This window comes from Channa argus, chromosome 23, assembly GCF_033026475.1.
Source record: "Channa argus isolate prfri chromosome 23, Channa argus male v1.0, whole genome shotgun sequence".
NCBI lineage: Eukaryota > Metazoa > Chordata > Actinopteri > Anabantiformes > Channidae > Channa > Channa argus.
In genome coordinates this window covers 10,638,286-10,664,261 of record NC_090219.1, presented here as the reverse complement: position 1 = coordinate 10,664,261, position 25,976 = coordinate 10,638,286, and the positions used below count along the sequence as shown (strand labels likewise).

The following is a 25,976-nucleotide window of genomic DNA, read 5'->3' as shown; positions in this document are numbered from 1 at the left end:
GATTCAAAGTAAGTAACAGGTCCAGCTCAGAGGGACCGGCTTACTTATTAAAACCAGAACAGAAGCTTCCAGATATGATGGCCAGTCAGGTCCCTCTGTGTGTTTCTATGTCTGAGTGTGATCATGATGACAACTATGACAAGTAGGCAATCCCTTGGCTAATAAATACATTTGGTTGACAGGTTTACACGGCCTGTCATCCTGCTGTGTGACCTCTGGGGAGCCAGCAAATGTCCAGCAGCAGATTAGTGGAGCTTTCCAGTGGTCACCATGTCGCCTCCTCTGGCTCACAGACTGAAATAGCAGTTTACAGCTCAACATAAGCTCCAGTACTGACAGTGTAAGCAGAGGGAGGCTATAAAAACAAGTAAGACAGTTTTTCATCCTCACACTGACACGACCATCTTTTAAACTGGGCATATTTTGTTGGTTTTTAGTCTCCGGCCTCCTCAGCTCGGAGAAACTTGCAAACACTGTAGCTACATTGAATGCCAGTAAGACTGTTACCTCTGTCAGTACATGTACAGCTCCATCTGTTAGGATGCTACTTCTAATTTATACTTCTACTATTGGGCCACAATGTGTTTTGTGTTTGGAAAGGTCAGATGCTATAAATGTTAAATTGTCATCAAATCGCTCATATCACAGTGGGCATCAGTGTTCATTAGTTTATCATGTTTAGAAATCCGCTTCAATTCCAGGTGAAGCTGACTGAAACCAGGCGATTCAAGTGGGGAGGTCTATTTACTTAATAACTGCATATATATAAATTTACAGCCTATGTTTTTGTTTTTAAATATTTTTGTTAATCTTAAAAAAAAAATCAAGGCATCCTTATACAGGCCTATACACAATAATGAATAATGTGGTAAAACATGTACAAATGAAAAAGGTAGACAATAATAACAGTGTGTTAAAAAAACAATATTTTTTAATCCACTCAACATGGAGAGAGTCACGCAGTGGTGTATGAAATCCTTAAGTGAAAGTACAAATAAACAAACAATAATGTACTCTAGTAAAAGTATAGGTACCCACTGAAGTTTCTACTTAAGTAAAAGTAAATCAGTACTTGATTTACATTCTACTTAAAGTATTAATAGTAAAAGTACTTGATGATTTTTTTCCTGTCCTTTTCTGTGGATCGGTGCTGCTTCATGTTTGGGGGGACATTAACTAATTAATGGTAATTGACATAAATGATGAGTTGAAGCTATTTAACTGTATGAGCTGATGCTCATGTTGAGTGAGAGGAAGACGTAGACAAGGCCAGGAAGCCAAAGAGTAAACTTACTGTATTACTTACGTACAGTAACAGAGTACTTCTATTGACTTTCCACCACTGGTGACGTGTCTTGTGGTTGCTACGGAAACGCGTAAACTCTGGCGTTGCCTGGAAACCAAGCTAGCTTTAGGAGCACGGCGTTGTACTAGCGTTAGCTGCAATGTGCCGACTCAGAATCTCGTTAAATAAGTAAAATAAGAGTCACGGGATTTAAAAGAAGCTAAACGACTGGCAGTCGGCCCCACTTTTCACCGACTCTCCGGTTTCCATTGTGAGTCAGCGCTTTGACGGATTAGAGGCGCGTTTCCCAACTTTAGCTGAGAAAGCTAACAAGAAAACTAACTGCGAATCTTAACAACTGAGCATTAGCCGACCAGTTCAAACCCGCCATGTCGGACGACGGAGAAAACGAAGAGAAGCAGCTGGATGAGAATGAGGAAGAAACAACAGAAACAGGCCAAGAACCGGGGGCAGATGCTGCACAGGGGCCACCAGAGGACGACACAGATGCGGAAAGTGATGGAAAGGAGGCGCAGCCTCACAGGTTGACCTCAAGTGAGGAGGGTTCCCATAAAATCATTAGGAGAAAATCATGAAGAGTGTTAAGACATGTTACAGTTATTCTCACACATTGTTTATGGGACGTTTTGATCCAGTTAATTTTAGATAACTACATAACTTGACAGGTATCACCTCTGTCCATATTCAGATGTGTCTCTTCTTTTTCTTGGCTGTACAGATGTGTTGGAGGATGTGGAAGAAGCTGAAACTCACAGTGATCTGTCCAGTGACACCAGAGACCCACAGATATCAGACAGTGCTGAAAAAGTAAAGGAAACTGGTGAGACGGCTTTAAAGCTCCTGCATCTGACGTCGCTAACAAAGATGCAAGTACAAATTTAGTGACGGATAAAAACAAAGCTTACAAAACAATGTATACAGGGGTCCAAGAAAAGTAGACGACGTTAAAAAATATTTGAATATGAGAATATTGGCAAACATCTGGTTTTAAAAGACACTTGTATAAACATTGTCACTTTCTACACATTAAATGTCATTTGTAAATCCATCTGATCATTGTTGAGGTTGTGACTCACCAAACAGACAGACTGACATCAAAATGGACAGCTTTCATTTTTGTTCACACTTTTAGATGTGCTGAAGGCCGTGGAAGAAGCTGGAAGCCAGGCCGACCTGTCCGATGATGCTGAAGAGTTTAAGCAGCCTCAGACAACAGAAAATGTTGAAAGCTCAACAGCTACAGGTGAGACTCTAATTTACAGACTATTGGGAAGCTATGACCTGGACACTAGTGAGTCTGCTAGCACTCATCATAAACGTGTCAAATCCAAAGACATGATCTGAGAAGGTTTGGTTTTTCCGTCAGTAAACAACAAAACCCCACCCATCAGTATGTGGACAGACATGAGACTGAAAACACAATCATGTATCATATATGCTTCATTTTTGTGCTTTCATTGTTTAGTGATGTGGATCTTTAACTGTACCATGTACTGTACTCTATGTGTTGTAAATGACAAATCTATCAAGTTAGTTTACACATTTGCTGATTATACTAATATAATATAACTTAGAATATTGGAATACAGCTGTTGCCAAGGTAACAACTAATAAGGATCCAAATTAAGAGTAGATAGCAGGGTTGACATCATGAAGTTTGTACACATTAAACTGAAGATACAGGGAAACGAAAGGAATAGAACAGGCTTTCGTAGTGGTACCACTCAATCCTTGGTGCTCATCTTTCATGTCAAATACATGTCAAGATATTTTGTCAGATAACATATACACTATGAGATTTTTAGTTCCCTAACACTGATCTGTTGACAGTGGGACACATTCCCAATACAATTGTTGTAAAAAATCATCCACTCCCATCTAAACATCTGTATTATATGGAGAAATAATAAATAGAGACGTGCAGCCACATTTGGAAATGGAGTGTAAGTTCCTTTGTAAGACCAGGTATGTTGTTTCAAGGTAACCTGATACAGGAAACCTGATACAGGAACCGTATGATGTGAGGATCAATATCTGGTTAAACCTTAATTAGATAAACAGCAGTCACAGACAAATGGCATCAAGTAAATCCTCATTTTTAAGCCTATAATGTAATTAAGAATATTTAAACTGACTTATGAAAAGCAGAATTTATTGGATAAATGAAAAATGCACAAAAATGGTCAGATTAGAAAATCCATCATGATGACACAGTTAAAACTACTAAATAGGAAATAAAAGATTGCTCTTTTTATTGTGTGTCTTATGAAAAGCCATAAAATTTCAGTCAGTACAACAGACTGAAATAAAATCCCACAACATAAAAAAAAAAGCTTTTTAAAGTTGAAGCTACTGAAAGTCTGTTTTTTTGTATGCGGTTGTAGTGAAGGTGGTGCTGGTACCAGAGGGTCATGTGATGACCGTGGCCTTTGCCATCGGCCTCAGCATCCAGGAGCTGAAGCGGTACTTTGCCTCGGAGCTCAGAGTCCCTCCAGAAGTGCTGCAGATCTCTCTGGATGGTATGTATGTGTCTACCAACAAGCATCAGGAGATCAGTGAGGACAATAGAAACATTTGTGGGAGTGATAGTAATAGGTTGATGATGATGAATATTAGTGGAAGATTAAAATTCAATTTTGACACCAGCAGTTCAAAAACGTAACTATTTCTAGCCATCTCCCTTTTGATGCCAAAACCGTTTGAGGTGCCCTCAGCCCACCTGCCTTTTAAGTGCATGAATCGATTTAAAGTTTTGTTTGCTGGCAACAGTATCTTAAAATTAAATTTTACTGATGAACCCAATGACTCTGAAAACAACATTTGTTTTTATATGTTTTTCATTCTGATTTTTTATTTGACTGTTGTTTGGTTATGTGACTGTCACTGACAAAACGAAACTAATTCCTTAGGCTTTCGATTTGGCCTCTGGCTCATGTACAGTACATCACACAGGTCACTACTGCCATTTGGAAATCAGAAATGAGCATTTTAGAGCTAAACTTTCTGTGGAAAAGTACAGAGAAAGTAATCAAAGTGCTATTTTTGATTTTCATTGGGAAACTGCTTTTTTTTTTACATTTAGTTTTTATATACCTGAATAATGATATCCCAAACATCTCACCCCATGTAGATGTTTCGGGGATAGTAAGATTATTTGGAGCAAAAACAAATAGCCATTTATCTTTTTCCTTACTGGGATCGATTAATTTTTTTATATAATTTTACAAATCTGCTTGATGGTAGATTTATTGAAATATTATTACATTTCATTCGAAGTGACCTAATGTAATTCCAAAGATTTCTGTTCTGACTCTTTAGTCTATTGTTTCAGGCAAACTGGTGGAGGAGCAGCAGAGCCTAATGCAGCTTGGCGTCCGGCCTCACGGCTCCACCCGCATGGAAATGAGCTCCACCAACCCGAGCATTTACCCACTTCGCCCCATTCGTCCTCCGGAGACTGACAACATGCCCGATGTCATCAGCGTTGGAGTCCAAACAGGTATGAAGACCACGTCCAGTTCAAAACAACCACGTTGCACATTGCAGTAATTATGGTAAAGGTTTAGCTTAGATTGGCATCATTAAAGCAAATAGAATGTTTCCTCTTTGGTTATTGTTTTTTTAATTTTTTTTATTTTGCTACAATGTGCCATCAGAGGGAAACTTGACCTCTGGACATTTTATGATTTAATAATAATGTATCCCTTAAATAAAATTTAATTAAAATGTATAATTAAATATGAGTAATAGAATATCAAAAATTGCAAAAGATTTAATAGTAAAAGCCAAAAGGAGAGAACATTTTAAAGCAATAAAAACAAACAAACAATTTGGCTATCATAAAAAAATATATGATGTTTATAAAATTAAACTAAATTTATAATTTGGCAAATGAGGATCTGATTAGGTGATTTGATTTTATTATATTGAATAAGTTAAACAGATACACTTTTATATGGTGGATCTATTTACAGACACAGAATGACAGATACGCTATTTACTTTATTCTTTATAAAAATCCATATATTATCTGTAAGCACCTATCATGTTCGGGGTCTGGGTGGCTGGTGCCTTTCCTAGCTCTCAGTGGGCAAGAGGCGGGGTCCATCCTGGACAGACGTCCAGTCCTTTTCAGGGCCAACACAGACAACCATTCACACTCATATTCACACCTATGGGCAATTTAGAGTCACCAATTAACCTAACGTGCATGTTTTGGCACCACTAACCACTCTGGCACAAACCGTGCTGCCTCTTTATAATAATTTATTTATTTAAAGATTACTGAATATAAACTCTGTTATTCTCACTACAAACCCTGAACACAGTTAAATTAATTTTTCTCCAACTTCCAGATGAAGGAGTTTTCCAAATGGTGGTGGAGATCGAGCGTCCCCGGCAAAAAAAGCTCTTCCTAGGTGGCTACAGACACAAACTGACAGGGACGGAGTACCACCACGCTGCCGTCCAGACCCTGTCCAAGAGGAGATCTGACAGAGGAGTGGTTGTCTTCAGCCGAGACACACAGGTACACATCAGGTTCACAATTCAGATCTGAAGGTGAACTGTTGTGCCGGGAGATGTAACATGCAGAAATGTAATCGCTAAATGCAAAGTTTAAGTCAAACACCTTAGGAAAAGTAGAATTTATAAACTACTATAACCATGTCAAAACCTCATGTTAAAGTTGAAATGTCATTAGGTCAAAGTATGCACAAACATTCACATCTCAATGGGGACAAAGTTGAAGAGATTCTAACAAGTGTCCAGTCAGCAAACCTGGACCTATTTCTGCAAGTAGACTAAAACCATAAACTCATTTTACCATTTAGATGATAAAAAATTTGAAAAAGTATCCAAAAGGTTTTTGTTTTGAAAGTGTACTTTCTGTGAGTGTGTGTGTGTGTGTGTGTGTCTCTCCACTGTGTGTCTTATGGCCGTGTTTCTAGATGAAAGTAGGCCGAAATACTTAAGTGCCAAAAAACGTACAGACGCAAAACGACAGAAATTATGCAATTTACTATATATAGGATGGACAAAAGAAAAGAAAGAATTCTTACTAATCAAACTGAAAACACTGTAGCCTGTTTCCCAACCTCTGAATTTCCTCTGGATTCCTCAGGCTAAAAATTACAGCCCCATGCAATGTCAAAATGGATCATGCTCAAATACCAATAACAGCACTGACTTTTGTATTTCAGCTGTCACCAGTCGGGAACTAGCACCTATTCACCTTCAGTAGCCATCTTTACTCATGATTAGAGAAGTTTCACTAGCAATAGTTCACTAGTAAAGCGCGTGAAGCGTCATGCTACCGCTGGTACAGTGAGTAGTAACATGGACACGTCTAACAGGACGTCTAGTTATGGAGAGAATGATAATTTGGCAAAATGGGGAGTCTCTCTAATTTTATGGTTTTGACTTTTGGATAGGAGAATGAGATCACAATTGAAGATGCCTAACTTTCCAGGAACAGTAACAGTTTTCCAGGAAGTTTATAACCTTTAACCTTCCAAGAAAGAGGTATGCTCAGTTATCGGATAACCCTGGAAAAAATTGTTTTACATTAAACCCTGTACACCTGCTTCTTGGAAAAGCTGAGAACTTCACAGTGGTACTGTAGATGACTGTAATATCGACCCACCAATCAGGATTTGGTTTGAATACCAGGAACTGAGATGCCATTATTTCCCAGGAAATATTGTCAAATCTTTCCCAGAAAATAAAACCCTGGAACCTGGGATTTTCAGCACGTTTGCACCCGTCTGTTCATGCTTTGAAGACTCTGAAACAAAGATGTTTTTCCTCATCAGCGTCACCACTTAACTGTTGTACTTATATTCTGACTCCAAGTAACTTATTTAGGAGATTTGACTGAACCTGGATCCACTTGTGAAGGTTTTAGCTGGCAGCTTGTGTCGCCAGCTGTGTAATTTCAATGTTGCCAGCTGTCATGTTTTTGGCATATGACATCTGCTTTCATGCTCTGTCTCCCACTCTTATGCTGCCCAAACAAAATTTGTGCCAAATAAAAGGAAGCCATGAACCAATCATTAATGAATGTGGCCAGTATTCCAGCTTGGTGCACAGAACACCATCTGAACACCAACCAGAGGTGGCACAGGTGTACAGACAAATGTACAAAGGCAAAGGCTCCATTGATCTTCTTTATGTTGTTTTTGGCTTTCTGCTTTGCAGTGTCACATATTATATAATGACCGTGTCTATAAAAATACATCTTTGAAACGGAAAAGTCTGTGATGGGAATCTGAAAATCTTGTGGAGCAGTGTGGATCCTTTCCCAAGAATCCCAGGAAATCCTTTATCGCTAATTAGAAAGAGGTGGTGTTTTGGCTTCTCAGTATGTGTGTCCTCTTTAGATGAAGTAGTATATGACTTACTGACCTTCACCTTCTTCCAGGTACATAGGGTATCTGCCCTGGATTATTATGAGTGTGGCATTAGGCTCGTTACAGATGTACATACAGAAGGACCCACTGCAGCGGTAATGAGACCTCTGTATCGGTTGTTCTGTGTACTTGTCATCTCCTGTCGTCCTGCAGGAAACCGTGCAGTGTTCTTGATTTTGCCTTTTTCTTTCTTCTTAGCTGGTATTTTTCTTTCACAGCCCGCAAGTTATCATGTATTGTAAAATGTAGGAATACTTAAATTTGGAAATGAGGTCACATTTCAGGTTTCTTTTCACCTAAAATTCAAACTAAAAGAAAAATGAGCAAGAAGTAAACATATGATATGTAGTGGTGATGGCAACTGGCACAGTTTTTTTAATGAGTTGTCACAGCACAGTGACCTCTGACCCTCAGCTTTGTTACTGTACAGTAGTTGACTAGCTGGAGCTGATACGTTTGAAAGTACTTTCTCATTAGAAAGGTTTTTTCTTTTAATGTGAACCTCAGTTTTCGTCAGCAAACGTCAGTTTAGAAGTCTCTAGGATTGGGCTGGATCAGCTATTTGTAAATCCATTGTTATTTTTCTTTTTCCTTTAAAGTAGATATAGTATAGTAGGCATGTTTCAATATTGTTGCAGTAGTATTTTAAATGTTCTGTGTTCTCTGATAATAAACCAGACTGTCCACATCATCCGGATCCAGATCAAATTTACAATTAAGCTTAAACTACTCGAGCATCAGCAGTCTGTGTCACAAGCCTGGAGAATGTCAAATCTTGCCCCCCGTTATATCTTGCCTGCCTTGAACCGACTGCCTGTAACCTGTGGTCTGATTTGTTTCGATGTTCACAGTCATCCTGCTTGCCTGCATTACACAGCTCACATGATTGACCATATTTACAGAAATACATTCTCAGGCAGAATTAAAAAACAAGCTGCAGAGAATTTGATATGGTTTTATATGGGTCTCTTGCGTCCATCTCACTTTCTTCTGTCCAAAGACTGATGGATGGGTATGTAAGGCATTTAATCAGACACACTGAGAGGATTTCTCTCTTAAGATTTGGAATGTGTAGAGAGAATCAAAAGCTGTGTTAAATAAGTAAATTAAAGTCTTTAAACTCATTAATTCTTTTCTCTTTACTTGTGTTTCTCTCGTTCAGACAGTAGTACAGAAGTCTCAGGCTCAGCAGTGTCCGGTCACTGTCTCCACCCAGATGACTGGGATCGGCTGCTATGTCTCCTGTATTAATGACAAGCTGGTTACCCCTGGCAACTACATCACCGCTGACGAGTATCATGACAGGAGGCTGAGAGCTGTGGGTGATTGTGATGTCTTTTTAGACTTAATTTAGTTTTTCATCAGCTAATTTATGTAAAAGGGAGAAGAACTGTGATGATCATGGACACTTGAAACATTTGAAACTGCAGCAAAGGTCAGGGGTCACCCCAATTGTAAAGCTTTCATTTTAGCCCGTAGTTGTGAAATGCTGTATCTTGCTCTGTGCTACATGGTTTTTTTTTAGAGAGCAAAAAGTCATGTGATAGTTGTGATAAGTAAGACCGTATCAGTATCATCAAACTAATCACACATACGAGCACAAACATCTGTCTGAGAAAACTGACTTTTCAACGGTTATGACAGTCACACATTGTACTGCTGAGCTTACGTGTGTCGTGTTCCAGTTCTAACTAGTGATAGTCAATCAGGAAGTCAGCCTATCCGTTTTAGTTCTTTGTATGTTTAATGGTATGTTTAAATGTGACTCCCTCAGTGCACAAGTACAGTTAAACAAGTTAGAGCTCCTATTCAGGGTATATTTTTCTAAACGATATTTACAACATGTACCAAACAAGTTTAGTTGGGTAGTTTACATTGCATGTCCTGGGAAGTTGCAGTGCGCATGTAGATACTGAAACTACTCTTATCCCACCCAGGTGATCTGTCTGCAGTCGTTTGCTCGGCGCTGGCTTGCCCAGCAAGAGGTGAACCAGCTGAGAAGGGAGCGAGATTGGCGGTTGGCCTGGCTGGACCTGCAGGAGAGGAGGAGGATTGAGGAGAGGGAGGAACAGCTGAGAGACCGCCGCCAACGCTGGATGAACCCGAAGAGAAGGGAGGACTTCAACCTACTGTACCACGCTCTGGAGAGTAGGTTGAGAAGGGGCCCTGTGTGAGAGCAGCTCTCACTCTTTTGATTTACAACCGTAAGTATTGACCTGTGTATGTTTCAGAGTGGAGGCGCGAGGAGGAGCAGCAGATCAACTCGTCCCTGCGAGGAGCTGAGAGGAAGGCAGCTCTCTGCTCACTGCTGGAGCAGGAGGTGCAGCTCATTGCTGCCATCGGACAACATCGCATCTTTGTCCAGAACAACTGTGATGAATCCATCAGGAAATTTCTGGACAAGGTCAGAGGTCATATAGTAGTGGCACTTTATCAGTACTGTTACAACTTAGTAGCAGTAGTACTAGTAGTGGTGACAAAACTATCTGCATCAGTGGTAATAATTTTTCTATAGCTGTAGTAGTAGTATTAGTTATATTATCAGTTGTAGCAGTGACACCATTATTAATATCAGTAGTAATAGTAGTATTATCAGCAGTAGCATTAACATTATCCAGGTATATATTTTAGTCTGCATCTCCTCATCGCTGGCGAAGAGCAGATGGTCGTCTGATCGAGATGGACAGTCCGCACACAATCAGAGCGAGAGAGCTGCGAGATCTGTACAACGACATCAACGTGTCCACCGCAAGCCGGGAGAAGAGAGTCCAAACCCTGATGACACTCAAACACACTGTCAAGGTAACACACACTCACACGTACACAAATTTGTCCGTCACAGAGAAAAGTCCAGAACAACAAACTGTTCATAGAATAACAAGACTTCACAACAGTCATAAAGTATGAAATAAGCACCAATAGTGTGGATGTTACATGGGGGCCTGGTGGCTCAATGGGTAGAGCAGTGGGTTGGGATGCAGAAGACCGCGGGATCAAATCCCAACACTCCAAGTGTGGCCCCAGCCAGCTGACTGTTGATAGTACACATCAAAATAAAAGGCCCTGCTTTGGCCAATATGATTTGAAAGAATTTTAAAGAATTACTGTTCAGTTCTATATGAGCATGACTGTTACTGTTTGTGGCATGAATGTTTTCATCCTCACCGGACAGGAGCACGAGTGTCAGCTGAGCCGGGACATTGTGGATTTGATTGACAGGGAGGTTGACCTCATGACTCGAGGGCTGAAGGCAGCCAGTCTGGAGGGGCTGAGGAAGAGGATCTCCACTCTTTTCCTTCAGTACATCAAAACACCAGCATTTAACCCTGAGATAGCCAAGCTGCTCAAGGTACTGTAAGCAAAGAGCCTTGCAGATCCGAGATTTTAAGATTTGGATATCTGTATAAAATATGTCCACATTATCTATAATCTGTCCCAGGTTCCCCAGAATCCCTCCCAACTGAAGAACGACATGTTCCTTTGCCGCAGCTGTCAGCGCTACCTGCGCTCCTCCGACTTCACCCCAGCTGCCGCCGCCCGTGCGAATGATCGCTGTCAAGACTGCACCAGACTGGACAACATAGCTAGATCCCGCAATGATTTCTCCTGCCACAAAAACATTCTGCAGAGGCTGAGAGCCGACGAGCAGCGGCTCAACAAGGATGCCAAAATCCCCTTCCTGTTGCAGGTGACCCGCAGTGTGCTGCTTTCACCTTTACTTGCGTCCGTTGAATAATCTCAGTCCAGCGGCTGTTTTCTGCTCAGCTTGCTGTGATATTTTATAGTGCAGTTATCGCTATCTTGATGTGTCTGCGCAGGTGGAGGATGTGCGGTACCTGGTAGAAATGGTCTGGGCTTCCCGTTCGGCCCTCCAAACGAGCAGCGACATGTACAACTTGGTGTTTGTCCGCTGGGAGCGAAGAAGGGACTGGAGCCCCTGGAACTGCATTCTGCTGTGCAAAGAGGAGACTTCAGCTCACCTGGAGGTGCAAGATGTCAACAAGGTCTGTCCTTAAAAACATTTACACTCACATCTCCACCTTCTAATAAAATGCACAGATGCACAAATCTGTATGTGGATATCTGGATTCAATATCTGAATACTACAGTGAGAATGATTTAAGGCCCAACTTTTCCAGGAGGTAAGAAACCTTTCGAGAAACTTTCTCCATTTCGTTTGGAGGATCTAGGGTGATTTAGTTGATATTTGGTGGAAAATGACAAGAGTTCCAGGTTCCTTGGGTTAAAGAAAAAAGATACTAATACGTATAAAAAGTTTTCATGCCTCTTGGAAGCTTTCAGCAACATTGTGATTGAATATACAAGGCTTCATGTCAAAGTGAAACAGACCTCTACAAAATATAAAACTGAAAATAAGTGACTTTATAAGTATTTGACCCCATGAAGTAACTATTAGTTGGATGCACCTTTGGCTGCAGTTCCGGCGTTGAGCTGCCGTGGACAGGTGTCAGTCGGCTTTAATTTCAGCTTTTTTTCTCTTTGCCACTCTCCCATAAAGCTTAACTGCTGAAGAGTGTAAGTCTTTCAGGTGAGTCTTTGGTGTCTTGGTGGCCTCCCTCACTAGTTTCCTCAGTTTTTGAGTACAGCCTGATGTAGGCAGATTTACACATGTGTCATCTTCCTTCATTATTTTAAGGAGAGATATTTCTGTACTGTAAATATTTAGTAACTTAGAAGAACTACATGTTCTTTTGTCTTCATGGAGCAGTTTTTGGCCAGATACCTGATCCACTAATAACTGGACCCTTCACACAAGTGTATATGTACCATATTCATTGAAACAGATTCACTGCACTCAGGTTCTTGGCATTTAACTAACTCAGTGACTTCTAAAACCAACTGGCTGCACCACTGATGAATCAAATGGGGTGAATACTTATGCAATCACCTACTTTCAGTTTTATATTTGTAATTTCTATTTGTAAGTGTCTGAAATGGTTCCCGGTGTATCATAAAAAATTTTCACTCTTTTGTTTTTTAATTGTATAGGGAAAAAGTCTGGGAACCGTGAAATCGCTAAAAATACATTGATCCAGACATGAGTGGTGGTCTAATAATCCCTTTATGAAAACGAATATTTTTTTCTCATGTTGATCATTCTGGCACTTCGCTTGGTCAGTTTTTCTCTTTGTCTGGTTAAACAATAAAAGCGGCAGGTAAAGTTTGTTTGACTCCATTTGTTACACTAACTGAGTCTCCTTCCCGTGTGTGTGTGTGTGTGTGTGTGTGTGTGTGTGTGTGTGTGTGTCAGACATATGAGGAGTCTTTCATCCGCAGGATTGAACACAAACACACTCTGGCTCGACGCCACTTCAGCCAGATCCCCGTCATGGCCGAATTTCTGAACTCTCAGCCGACCGCAGCCCTCGGCAACCAGCTCGTCTCCAAGTCCATGACCATAGCAACAGGCAAGCATGACACCAAGATCACACCGTCTGCTGCTCATTAAGAAACACCCTGTGGTTTTCTGTCATCTTCCCCTGTTTCTTCCCTCTCGCATATTGTCTGGTTTGTCTGAAATCTAAAATAAATCTTAGAATGGCTTAAATCTTGTTTATTAAATCATGTAAATGTAGTTTGATGTGGGCACTTTCTACACTGTTCTTAGAGGCCAGGAGCTTGCCTCCAATCGAACTATAATAAGAAATAATCATAAAATCATAAAATCTAAATTACGGACTTTTTATGCTTTTAAAATGTTTTCCCAAAAAATTCTAACTTAAATGTGATAAAATAAAACAATTATATAAAAAAACTCATCAAGACTTAAATGACTCCTTTTTTTTTAATCGTCTTTTACAAATTTCATCATGTTGTTACCTAGAGCAGCTACAGCAGTGCAATGCTACATACACACTGGTGCATCGGTACTAAGTGATGCATCAATGCATCAGTTTAAACTATCATATTATAATATCATATTACTATCATAAGAGTTCATGAAATATTTGATTCTATGCATTTTCAACAATGACTACTTTTGAGATTTTCATCCTGCTAAATCCTGCTGACAATAGTTACTCTGCTTTCAATTAAGCAGGATTTGTTTTTGCATTTAATTATATTTAAATATGAGAAAATGTATTAAACCTACAAATGTCTGATACTCGGGCATCTATGCACTTGACCTTGACGAACTCTACAATTAATACCACCATTACAGTTTTTCCAGCTTGGTCAAAAATCCACCTCTTTTCTCCTTTTGCTATGTTTAGGGAAAATAATTCTCGTGTATTTTAGTAATCAGAAGCATTAACCAAGGATCAAAGGTCATGAATAGAGCTAGCAACTGTTTAACGGCCACCTTAAGACTTCTATGACCAGGAGTTAAAGGATAGCAGATCTTCTAGGAATGGCTTCAAGAAAAGTATGATCACATCTCGATTTCTGCGAAGCAGAAGAGTCTCCCTCTGTTCTTCTCTCATGTTTGCCTCTCTCCATGTGACGTCTAATGAGCGGGAAGGCCCAATAAAGGAGGTTTCAATAGCCGTGATGTTTGCAGATTCTTCCACATCCAGAGGGACCCTGAGGCGACAGTAAGGTAAGGAGTACTCATCATGAGGAGAGAATGCTTTTTGTGTCTGCTGACAGTTCATCACCCAGTATTGTAATCTTTATGATAACGGGTATCACGGCATGCTTCTGCATGTTTTACATGAATACATTTAAAGGAAAAATGTAAACGATTGACTCATTTTAACGTTTAAATATAATTCAGAAAAAAGGGACCTCGATTTTTTTTTTTTTTTTTTTTTTTTTTCTTTGAGCTTTAGGTTGTAACTTCGTTTGGGTGTTTAATCTCGGTTCTTGTGAATTCAGCATAAAGTCAATTCCGCAACAAATCCATCTTTATAATTATGTAATCTAGTCAAAGCTGTGTGGTGGTGGTGGTGGTGGTGGTGAAGTGCGCTCAGGGTTGAGCCAAAATGAACTCACTGACCCTTTTGTTAAATTTTACTGGAGATAAAAAAAAAAGTATGCCAGGCAGAAATTAGAGCACAGGTGATTTTGTCATAAACATTACAGCTTGTAAATGTTAAAGTGTAGTGAAAAGTAACCTTTGATCTTTCTCACAAGAACATGACTTTCATTGTAATGGATTCATTTCTCTCTAATTCAGGTAAAAGCTCTTAAAAGTACAAGTGGTTTTAAATGTGGTCTTGCTTTGAGCAAATATCACTTATGTTAAAAGACTTATCACATCCTGCTTTTACTGTCCTTCAGTCCAAACTGAGTTATTGAAATACAAGATGCCTACAGCAGTTAACTTCTGAAGTAACCTGCAGTCTTGAATGTAAAGTTATATAAGGTTTTTCTATCTTTCTGTTTGTTTTAGTAGAGAGTCACAACATTACACTATAGTATAAACTGTATCTGAGATATTTCCAACCAACATCTACAATTAAGGTTAAACTCATTTGGGAGAAAAAACACAAACAAGCAAAATTGTTTTGTACTTGCTTATTACTAATTTGGCTGTTACATTGGTCCAAATGTCTGAAAGACGACGGACAGGGCTCAGTTATTTTTACTCGTAAACTTTCACTGGCTATATGTCAAAGTGTCCCTGGGCAAGACCCTGAAACCCCTAACAGCCCATTTCCCTCCCCAGCTGTGCAGTGCCGGTCCAAGCCTGGTAGAAATTGGGGAGGGTTGTGTCAGGAAGGGCATCCGGCGTAAAAACTGTGCCAAATCAACACGCGGACCTTGATCCGCTGTGGCGACCCTGAACTCACGGGATAAGCCGAAAGGACAAAAAAAAACCTTTCACTTTGCATGTTCAGCGATATCTGAGTTGCTTTTTTCTTGCACGGGGAGAAAGTACAAACCTTCTTTGTGTTATCTGGGACAATCGGCAAAATAAAAAGTAGGACATGAGGAATCACATGCAAGCACAAGGACAAATGTAAATGAAACCTGCATTCACCAAACCTAATCCTCTGCAGTAGTGAGCTCTCATTACTTAGTCACAGATCTCTTTTTAAAATTAGTTTGCATTGCAATGCATTGGGCAAATACCACATGTAATTACAAACTTAAGATTTCTTTGCATCATGCAGTGGCACACAGATGGGAGCAAGTTTCAATCATTGCACCCCAAAGTCCGTCTTAAGAAAGCAGCCCTCTACTGTGGTTTCTGCATCCTTCATTAGTTTGACATAAATCATTACGTGCAATATTTTTCAGTGTACACCTCTCAACTGATATAAAAGTACAGAAATCCTCCTTCAAGTCATCTCATCCAGAGTCAGATGTTTCAGATTTCATACCGGTATCATCTCTGTGCATCAAGTGCAGACATATATTCAGGCTAATGAAAAACCGGAGACCGAAAGCCTCTCAAACAGCCGCAGATCTAAAGTCCAGCTGTGATGGGCTGGCGTGAGTCTCTCTGAAGCTGTAGAAAATGCAAAACCTTCTAACCATTTAAAAGACAAATACGTATATAACTGCCATAAATTAAAGTTGAAGGTACATTGCTATCTTGCTTTTGTGTTGGTACAGAGATAATCATCAGCGATTAGTAAGAAGGTCTGGTGTCTTGCTCAAGAGAAACTCCAACAGATACGGACACATAACCTGTGACCTCGAGCAGTGACACTGCATTCCACCCACCACCACGACTTGTCAATCATCAGCCATTGGAAAGTCTTTAATCCCCGTGGGATAACTGCAGGTGTGCTACCAGCAAGAGACAGTACGGGGAGACAGAAAGGTAGATAGAAGGGAAAATGCTCCAGAAGCTGAGAATAGGGTTGTGGAACTACCGCACCTTAGGACTGATCGTCCTCACACCACTGCTGCTGCTTCCTCTTCCTCTCGTCATTGGGACCAAGGTGAGTCTTCTCTACTGATCATAGCATCACAAGTGCAAAGGGCCACAATAATTTAATGTTATTAAAATAAATTTGTTATAATTCCTTAATAGTAGCACTTTGCTTTCCCTGAGTTCATCTTGTTGCCACTGCAATATCTTTTTTACAAATAATCAAACGACTATAATGTGGTAAAGAAATAGCTTGTATCGACCTACAGATAACTTTCTCCAACTCGGAAGATTAACAGAGGTTTTTTTAAGCCTCGATTAAATCCTAGTTTACTATTACAACACATTTACTTTGGTGGGTTATCAGTTATGTCTCCTCGTTTCCAGCAACATACATGTGTTATTAACAAACTATCTGCTTTACATTACGTAAACCGGCTAAAAACAACAAACATCAATATTGAATGTCCACTAAATGTTCTATTGATGGATAATGCAATTCAATGTGTGACAGGAATATAAAATGATAGACTAGGATTTAGTTCGTTAAGATAAAAGGTGCTCTTAAGCCTCTCGCCGGCTTCCCCATTACACCTGTAACCACTAATAGAATAAAAGCATTGTGTGCTGTGAAATAAACTACAACAGATAAGAGAGACAATAAAAGTCAGAGTTTTCAGCATCTACTGGATTTGGTTCTTTGGTTCTTCGTTCTACCTTTTTTTTTTAAGTGTGTTCTTCATCACACAGAGATGCAGCAGTATGTTTGTGTTTTGTTGCTGCAGGAGGCACAATGTGCATTTGTGTTGGTGCTGATGGCAACGTACTGGGTGACAGAGGTCATTCCACTGTCCATGACCGCCATGCTCCCTGCCATCCTCTTCCCTCTGTTTGGCATCATGAAGTCCTCTGGTGTGAGTTCATTTGTTCTTACTCAGTGTACAGCAGATATAATCAATCGTTAACAATGCATCAAATAACATCATAAAAACCACAACTAATTGTAGGCAACCGTTTGCTGTCTCAGCCTTGACACTAACTTTACAATGAGAGAAAGTAGCTTCATTACCTGCACAGCGTTACTCACTTATTTCTCCTCCAGGTGGCGAAGGAGTATTTCAAAGACTTCCACTTTTTGCTGGTGGGCATCATTTGTCTGGCCACATCCATAGAGAAGTGGGGTCTCCACCGCAGAGTTGCCCTGAGGCTTGTCACCATGGTGGGAGTCAACCCTGGATGGTGAGCACCACCAAGGACTAAAATGTTTGTTGTGTAGAAGTTGGAAAACGTTAAGAAGCTTATTACTCTATTGACTACTGCTACTTTTGCTCTTTTCTACTCTGATTTCTGTGTCATCGTCTCCAGGTTGATCCTGGGCTTTATGTCTGGCTGTGCCTTCCTCTCCATGTGGGTCCAAAACACCTCGGCTGTGACGATGGTGATGCCTATAGTGGAGGCCGTTCTCCAGCAGATCCTGAAGGCCAAGGAGGGATGTGCTGGAAAAGACAACCCCACTCTACAGCTGGACGGTACCTTGAGACACAGTTTGTTAGGAGTACATTTTTTCTATAAGCACACATCTTTTGTAGAGATGCACAAATGCACACAACTCTGAAGACTAGAAAAGTGTCTCGACTTCTACTGGTTGTTGCTTAGTTCACAGTGGCATCACCAGTACCTGCAGAAGCAGTTTTCTACCATTTTATCTTCATTACCCTCCTCTAAATGCAGCTCTTAGAACAGAAATGGGAGAAGTTAACCAGCCCCTCTTTCCTTTGCAGAAACTGACGGCCATATTGTGAAGATGGGAGAACTCGGGAGGTATGTGGCAGATTGTGTGTTTGCAATGTTTGCCGCTGACATTCAGAAAGAGCACTGGTTTCTTCGGCTGTCATCACTGTCACCGTCTGCGCTCTGACTCTGCTCGGGGTCTATGTTCGACTGTTGTCTACCGTACATTGTGTACACATTCATTATCCCCTGTTTTACAGCGACAAGAAGCATCCAGATGGTCTTGATGAAACCTTCACTTGTGTTCAGATGCAGCCGGTGTCACAGCCTGTTGCAGCTCAGGTACTGAAACTGTTTTACTTCCCCATTACTACTGCATTACTGATACTATAGCCGCTACTACTAGTACTACTGTTACTACTACTACTAGTAGTTCTTCTTCTGTTACTCCTAATATTCCTTGTTTTAGTTGTTACTGCTATTGCTGCAACTGCTGCTGTATACTGGTACTGTCACTGCTGGTACCCATGCTACTACTACTACTGCTATTTTTACAGCACAACTGCTTCTGTTGCTAGTAGTGCAGCCTCCGCTGCTGCTGCTGCAGCTGTACCAGTACCATTACTTTTACTACGACAAGTAAAACTGCCATTTTTAGCAGCTCCTTAATGCTGCTAATGCTAACTATTCCTAAACGTTTACACCTTTAAACGCCACTATTACTACTGACAGTACTACTATCACTACTACCTTTTGTGTGATTGGTACAGCTTTGTAATAGGAAATTTCTCCCTCTGTGTTGTCTCACAGGCTGCATTGCACCCCCCGGCAGCTCCCGCCAGGTGTAAGCGGGACCTGATGATGTGTAAAGCCATGTGCATTGGCATCGCCTACTCCTCCAGCATCGGAGGCATCACCACACTGCCAGGAACATCGCCTAACCTCATCTTCTCCGAGTATCTCCACCAGTGAGTGGTTTGCCTGACATGCTCGGCGTGTGTACATGAGAAGCGCTAAAGCAAAAGAAAGTAGAAATTTCCCGTGAAGGCACTTGGAGTAATGCATGACATGTGGAAGTCTTGGTGTTCTCATATAAAAAATATGAAAAGACTAAATATAAAACTGTAATTAAAAACTCGCTTGCAAAAGTCAAACTGCTGAACAGTAGCAAATAAAGAGGCTGTGTGGATTTAGGAAATGCAATTAAGTTCGACTCTTTTCATTCAGGATTTACCCAAACTGTGACAGCATTAACTTCGGGAACTGGCTCCTCATGTGCCTCCCCATCAGTATTATCATGCTGGTGCTGACATGGATATGGCTCTACTGGCTCTTCATTGGCTCAGAGTGAGTGTCAACGCACTGTCGCCTCTTCTAATCACCTGCTGCCTTCTGGTTTTTTTATTAGTTCCTTTTATCTCGCTTATATAATCCCCTTTATCTTTTTTATTGTGTCATTTTTTTCTCCTTTTCGCTGAGTCACTGTTAAGAAGTGTGTCAGCACCACAATCTAATCTTATTTGTTTTGTGGGTTTTATCCTTGTGGAGATACAGTGCAGTCCAAGGCTACACTGAATATATCACATGGTGGATCGCAGGTTGTGATGTGATGGTTTAGTCCTTTCTTAACCTTTCAAAGTCAAATTTCTGATTACCTTCACGCTGGCCTACCTAAAAATACTATTAATGTATAATAATAATTATTAATCATTATGTAGTCTGTCGTATGTCTTTTTGTTATATTTATGTATCATTTTGCTCTTTTTTAAATGTCTCTTTCTTGTGATTTTAAATCTTTTCTGTGATATTTTGATTACGTCTTTTTTTCCTGTCTCTTTTTGGTAATTTATTTGATCTTTTGCTCACTTTCAATGTCTTTGTATTCGTCTCATTGTATTGATATTCAAAGGACCATTAACCCTCACTTTTTGGGAAATCTCTGATCTCTCAGGTCCCAAGGCCTGAGCCTGGTGGGTCCTTCCAGTTACCCATCCATAGTCTATACTGACAATTGAGTGTAGTATCGTCTCAGGTTGGCTTCTCAGCAGTGGCTGTGCTAGTTTTTAACAAGGTGATCTTTAGCTACGTGCTCACAAACTGACGTAGTTAGTTAATGCTATGCCGACTGTGGGCTTTGGAAGGAGCACACTGTTAATAAAGTGTGTGGTTGGTAACTTGCTAGCTATGCTATTGTTTGCAGCTTACAGTTAAATACAGCAGACAAACTCAGAGCTTATTCAGCTGGTTACACAATTACTCATGGATCAGCACACTGGCCGACTGGGCTCAGGATCAGGGGCCATTTGGCCAGAGGCTCTAAACGAAGTGAGTGTTAAAACGACCAAGAAGAAACGCACGATGATGACAAAAAGACACAAAACTATCAAACTACTTTACCGTTGTAAAGGAAACAAACAGGAAATTGCTCTTAAACAAAACTCACCTGAGAAAAAGAAGTGAACAAGGAAAACTGTTCTTTATGGTCATTATTATTTTGGATTAAAAATAACAATGACATTCCTTAGATTTGACTTTGAACAATAAACTATAACTGTGAACAAAATAACTGTCAAAGTCCCTGTTGACATGAATAATAAATATCTCATAACTCTGTCATTTCAACACTGCCTGAATCAGAGACATGACCGTAACAGCAACGTTAGCATTAGAGGCGCAAGCTGCCACAGAGGTTAATGATGAGCGCCGCTGACCTTCGCACCTGCTCAGTAATCTCTTCATTAGCCCGGCGCTCTCCGTGTGCTTTTAACCAATCACAGTCAATCATTTAGGTCAATGTGAGCGTTTCTCTGTGACACACAGCTTCAGCTTCCTGTGCCGACATGGAGGAGAGCAGTCTGCGCAGGAGAAGGCCGCAAAAAAGGTGCTGGACGACGAGTACAAGTCACTGGGGCCCATGAGGTGATCATTCATTCATTCATTCATTTATTCATTCATTCATCTGCTCATCCATTCAGTCAGTTCAATCTTTTATTGGTGTATTTACTGTACATGTTTGTCAGATATTCCGTTACTCATACAGTCATTAATTCACACGTTCATTCCTCCTATATTCATCATTAACATATGCATGTTATATGTTTACAGTATATTCACTTGTATATTCATTTATTTAGTCTATTACATGTTTTATCTTTTCAGGGGTATGTGTATTCATTCGTTCATCAAGTATTTCATGTGCTACTTTTATCACAGTTATGTATTCATTCATTTATCCAGCCCTTAATTGTCAGATGCTGATTAGGTCCTTTATTCAGTTATGTGTTTGTTCAGCCATTTGTCCGTTCATTGCAGCGTCATCTATCCACTGCATTCATTCACTTATGTGTTCATAACATACACACATCAGCTCTTTTCAGCCCCATTTACTTATTCACTTACGTGTTTGTTCACTTTTACTGCTTCATATCGATGCTCTAATGTATTTTTTCATCCACACACACATTTTATCAGTTACTCATCCTGCCAGTTTTTACTCAGTCTTTACCCCCCCCCCCCCCCCCTCCCCCCCCACCTTCAGTTCGCAGGAGATCTTCACTGGGGCAGTTTTCATGGTGATGGTGTTGCTGTGGTTGACCAGGTCTCCAGGTTTCGTGCCGGGCTGGGCAGCTCTCTTTCCTCAGTGAGTCACATTGATTCATTATCGCCGCCCAGCTGCCAGAAGTACTCACAACGTTGACCAGTCCACTGCTAAAAATAGACCCCATCCAATGCACGATTTCCGTTTCACTGAATAACATTTGGTGAACACTGTGGTGGCCATCTGTTTTAGGAAACGACTGAGCCTTTTAAAAATGAGTCCGTAAGCTGTTTTCAAAGATTAGACAGGCTGGGATGTTCAGAAAGAACTGTGATACTGACTAATTTTGAATAAGATGTTTTGACTGGAACAAAAATACACAACATCAGACTGATGCTTTTGTAAATGACCCATTTGATCTTTTTTCCTCTTCTTGTCTTAAACAGTCAGTCTGGCTACATCACTGATGCCACCGTAGCCCTGCTGCTTGGAGTCCTATTCTTTATTGTCCCTGCCTACGGACCCTCCAGAAATTATGGTACATGACAGGTGTACTTACTAGTTAATCTCCTTATTAATATTTGACAAAAACACTCACATGATCAGCTTATAAAATTTGCTGTCTTGTCTAGATCTAGATAAGGGGCCACTTATCTTGTGTAATGATAACTGTTACATTTAGAGTTATTCCACTGATAAACTACTTACAATGTTTCATTACTTAGAATATTGTGGAGCAACATTTTGTGCCTCTCACTTTTGGAGGGACATGACACCTAAATGCATTAAAGCATATCATGAAATTAATGTGCATTGATGCATCAGTAGGAACAATCAAAGAGTGTCATATACCATGTTCAGATACATACACACAGCATGTAGACATTTGAAAGAAGAAGCCCAAGAACAGAGCCTTGGGGAACTCCATGTTACAGTCAGTGCCCTTAAAATAGAAATCAAACCAGTGCACTGTGTATTTTTATTTTCAAAATCCTGTTTGACCAGACTTCTATATAATTACAGTGTGGCTCATATGTGATTCAAACACCTTAATAACACTAATGCATTTTTGTAAAGACTGATTCTTACCTCACTTCCTCCAGAGGCCATGATCTCATGGAAGGAGTTCCAGGCCTCGATGCCGTGGACAGTTGCCCTGTTGGTTGGCGGAGGTTTTGCACTTGCTGAAGGCGCAAAGGTAAGTTTCCCACGTCCACCATAGGCTAATGGTTTGGATGCATAGTTTAAAATGTTTGTGACGAGATTAGAGCCTCTTTTTTATCCCTAAACACTGTTTGTAGAACTACAGCCAATAGCTGGCTGATTTAGCTTAGCACAGAGACCACAGATAGAAGCAAACAGTACACGTAGCCTCATCCAAAAGGTGACATATTCCACCTGTCTGCACCTCCAAAGTCAAAAGAGGGAAATGCCAGACTGTTTCGTGGCTTACAGACCTCTCATCACTGTTGGAAAGTCTGACGGTGATTTCAGGAAATCACCACTCCAATGGGAAACAGTTGAGGCCCATTACTTCCTGTAAAATCACAACTTGTTGCTTTCATACTAAAGTTTTCCATAAATGAATTAAGCAAATGTTCCATTTTGGTGAACGCTAGAAGGACTTCTCCATATCAGCTATAAGTTTTTTTCTTTTTACAGATCATTCCTGTCGTTTACTACAAACCTCAAACGGACACAAATAGAAAAAAAGAATTGATGAGCTTGAATTGATGACTTGACAGGGAACTGATGAAACTACATACTTAAGAAAACTGATGGATGTGATACTAGTTTGTTTAAAACTTTCTTATAAATAACTTTTAGCTCTGTTGTGTTTCTCTATTGTATTTCATAAATCTTACGGTGACACATCAAGAGCATCAAGACCAGTGCAAAGGAAACCAACAATTAGCATTGTTTGGATAATTAGCATTAGCATGGATAAATTAGACTCCACTATGAGGGAGAGGAAACATGGTCTTGTATTTTGGGTAAAATGGTTCATTCTGCAGCGTATACATCTATGTGTCTGCAGGAGTCTGGCCTGTCTTTGTGGGTGGCCGAGCTGCTGACCCCTCTGGGGGATCTGCCAGTCTTGGCCACGATCACGATTGCCTGCATAATTGTCACCACGGTAACAGAGGTGGCCAGCAACGCAGCCACCACCACCATCTTCCTCCCCATCCTCTCTCCACTGGTGGGTTTTCACAGTGTCACACACACCTGCACAGGGACCCTGCTTGACACACACCTTTATGTCACCTGGCAACATTTTCCAAGCCAGTGTTGAAAAAGATTTATAAGTTAATTTGGGTCATCATGCTGCTATGCTCCCGTGAAAGTACAAAAACTACATCAAACATTCACCTACAGAGTATGTGCACTTGTAAATGCACCATGTTCTACGGGCACTTTAGGAATGTGGAGAATAATTTCTCCCCTGGGGACAACGAGGTCTTGACCACAGTGATAATTGTGCGATTTGTCTTCAGGCTGAGGCGATCCACGTCAACCCGCTGTACGTCCTCATCCCCACCACCCTGTGCACGTCCTTCTCCTTCCTGCTGCCCGTGTCCAACCCGCCCAACGCCGTTGTGTTTGCTTATGGACACATCACCATCATGGACATGGTGAGGCCTGATTAACTCATGTCGTGGCTGCTAAAGCACAGATATTCAGTGTGAAGTTTATGTCAACGTGTGGCTAAACGTCTGTGTCTGATCGTGGTTGCAGGTGAAGGCTGGGATTGGCGTTAACGTGATCGGCGTCCTCTCCGTCCTGTTAGCCATGGCGACGTGGGGCGCTCCACTCTTCTCTTTGGATACATATCCTGACTGGGCTCCAGTACTCCCTGGGTTCAACACCACAGCACCCTGACAATTCCCCTCCAGAGATGTTTTGCAATACGAGTCCACTAACCTCCGTCGTAAGGGGGCCCTGAGAAAGCTCTTTAATATTGCAGCTTAGGAGCAGTAGGTTGATTTTTTTTTTAATGTCCGATTGCTGAAAGGATGTGTGTGTTGCTTTGTTGTAGTGGTTTTACTGCCCCCTCTGCACAGACAGCACACGCAAAGACTGGTTGTCCAAACCTACGTCTTTGCCCTTAGGGTTTCCCTGTAACACTTAAATGACCTGATAAATATGGTGTTGATCTTGTCTCGCTGTCAACAAATACCACACCGTCAGTTGAAGTGACCCGGCTAACATGTATTGTGTGGATCCAAAACCTACACACAGTGTCGTTGATTTGGATTCTATCCCACGTACGCCATCTTGCCGATGGAAAACCTTGTTAGAGCACAAAGTGTGGGTTGATACACCAAATGAAAATAGTCCCCCAATAAATGCACTCTTACCTTCTGTTTGAGTAACATTCATAAAAAGCTAAAGGACCAGAGGTTTAAGGGAACTACATCACTTTATTACGAAAGACTCACACATTTAAAATGCAGAGCACCAGTTGGGCTTTAGATTTAGATGAACACATTGTTGATTTGGGTGTATTTTTATGTTCAAACAACTTGAAAACCCGATTTATGCTCAAGGGGGGGGGGGGGGGGGGGGGGGGTGGTTGGTGGACAGCAGGGGCACGGGCAGAGGCGTGGCCGGGGTTGGCATTGGCCTCACCCATGGTCAGATTCGCCACCTCAGGCGCCACCTCCTGCCAGAGTGAGGAGGTGTTAGGTACCTGCTGTAAAACTTTCAGCACAAGGAGAACTGGCCAAATCTGAAGCTGAGATAAATCAGTCATCCTGCCACCCTGCCTGATTTTTATTCATGTCTGATTATTGGGAGATAAAAACGCGAGATAAGTTGCCTGTTTGACATTAATAACACCGAACAAGAATTAGCCTATAATTTTACATTTTAATGTTTCTATTTTCATTTTTAAATCAACTGTCATCCAACGATGAGCACATCGCTCCTCCGTCATCAAGAACAAACAGGGCATGAAATCCAGTGTGACCGCAGACATGTGGGTTAATTTGTGATAGTCGGGTTAATGTCACATGTATCTACAACGTGGCTTTAGTAACAGGGCAGTGCTGTTTAACATGCACCAAAAAAAAAAAATCTAACTGCTTGCATTTGCACAAAAGTGAAACCGATCAGTAGCCTAGAGCCGATATTATGATTTGTGAAAGTCTACAAAGAACGGTCACATACTGCTCAGCTTCACGGAGCCTTTTAAACTCTTTT

General features: G+C 40.9%; 1 protein-coding gene across 2 annotated transcripts; it reads left to right on the top strand.

The window, feature by feature from the left end:
• Positions 1–1,371: 1,371 nt before the first annotated feature.
• LOC137108382 (solute carrier family 13 member 1-like) lies at positions 1,372–25,321 on the top strand. Of its 2 annotated transcripts, XM_067492862.1 has the most exons (16): positions 13,189–14,278; positions 16,243–16,574; positions 17,290–17,418; positions 17,607–17,743; positions 17,870–18,033; positions 18,286–18,325; positions 18,496–18,577; positions 19,046–19,203; positions 19,463–19,582; positions 21,056–21,154; positions 21,774–21,875; positions 22,220–22,311; positions 22,877–22,971; positions 23,812–23,973; positions 24,269–24,406; positions 24,510–25,321. In XM_067492862.1, the coding sequence occupies exons 2-16, from the start codon at positions 16,470–16,472 to the stop codon at positions 24,651–24,653; spliced, it is 1,767 nt and encodes a 588-aa protein (XP_067348963.1). In that variant the 5' UTR covers positions 13,189–14,278; positions 16,243–16,469; the 3' UTR covers positions 24,654–25,321. The 2 variants fall into 2 exon arrangements, with proteins under 2 accessions (XP_067348962.1, XP_067348963.1); XM_067492861.1 differs by lacking the exons at positions 17,290–17,418; positions 17,607–17,743; positions 17,870–18,033; ... (9 more) ...; positions 24,269–24,406; positions 24,510–25,321 and adding exons at positions 1,372–1,840; positions 2,025–2,126; positions 2,439–2,549; ... (8 more) ...; positions 11,156–11,404; positions 11,535–11,720 and having other exon boundaries at positions 12,989–14,278; positions 16,243–16,474.
• Positions 25,322–25,976: the final 655 nt, after the last annotated feature.

What these genes read in the sequence shown, in the direction of transcription:
- LOC137108382 (XM_067492861.1), top strand. Translation starts at nt 1,675, where the DNA reads ATGTCGGACGACGGAGAAAACGAAGAGAAGCAGCTGGATGAGAATGAG. An exon ending in TGAAAGCTCAACAGCTACAG is followed by an intron (nt 2,550 to 3,690) that starts GTGAGACTCTAA and finishes ATGCGGTTGTAG; the next exon opens with TGAAGGTGGTGCTGGTACCA. An exon ending in ACTGTACCACGCTCTGGAGA is followed by an intron (nt 9,865 to 9,947) that starts GTAGGTTGAGAA and finishes TGTATGTTTCAG; the next exon opens with AGTGGAGGCGCGAGGAGGAG.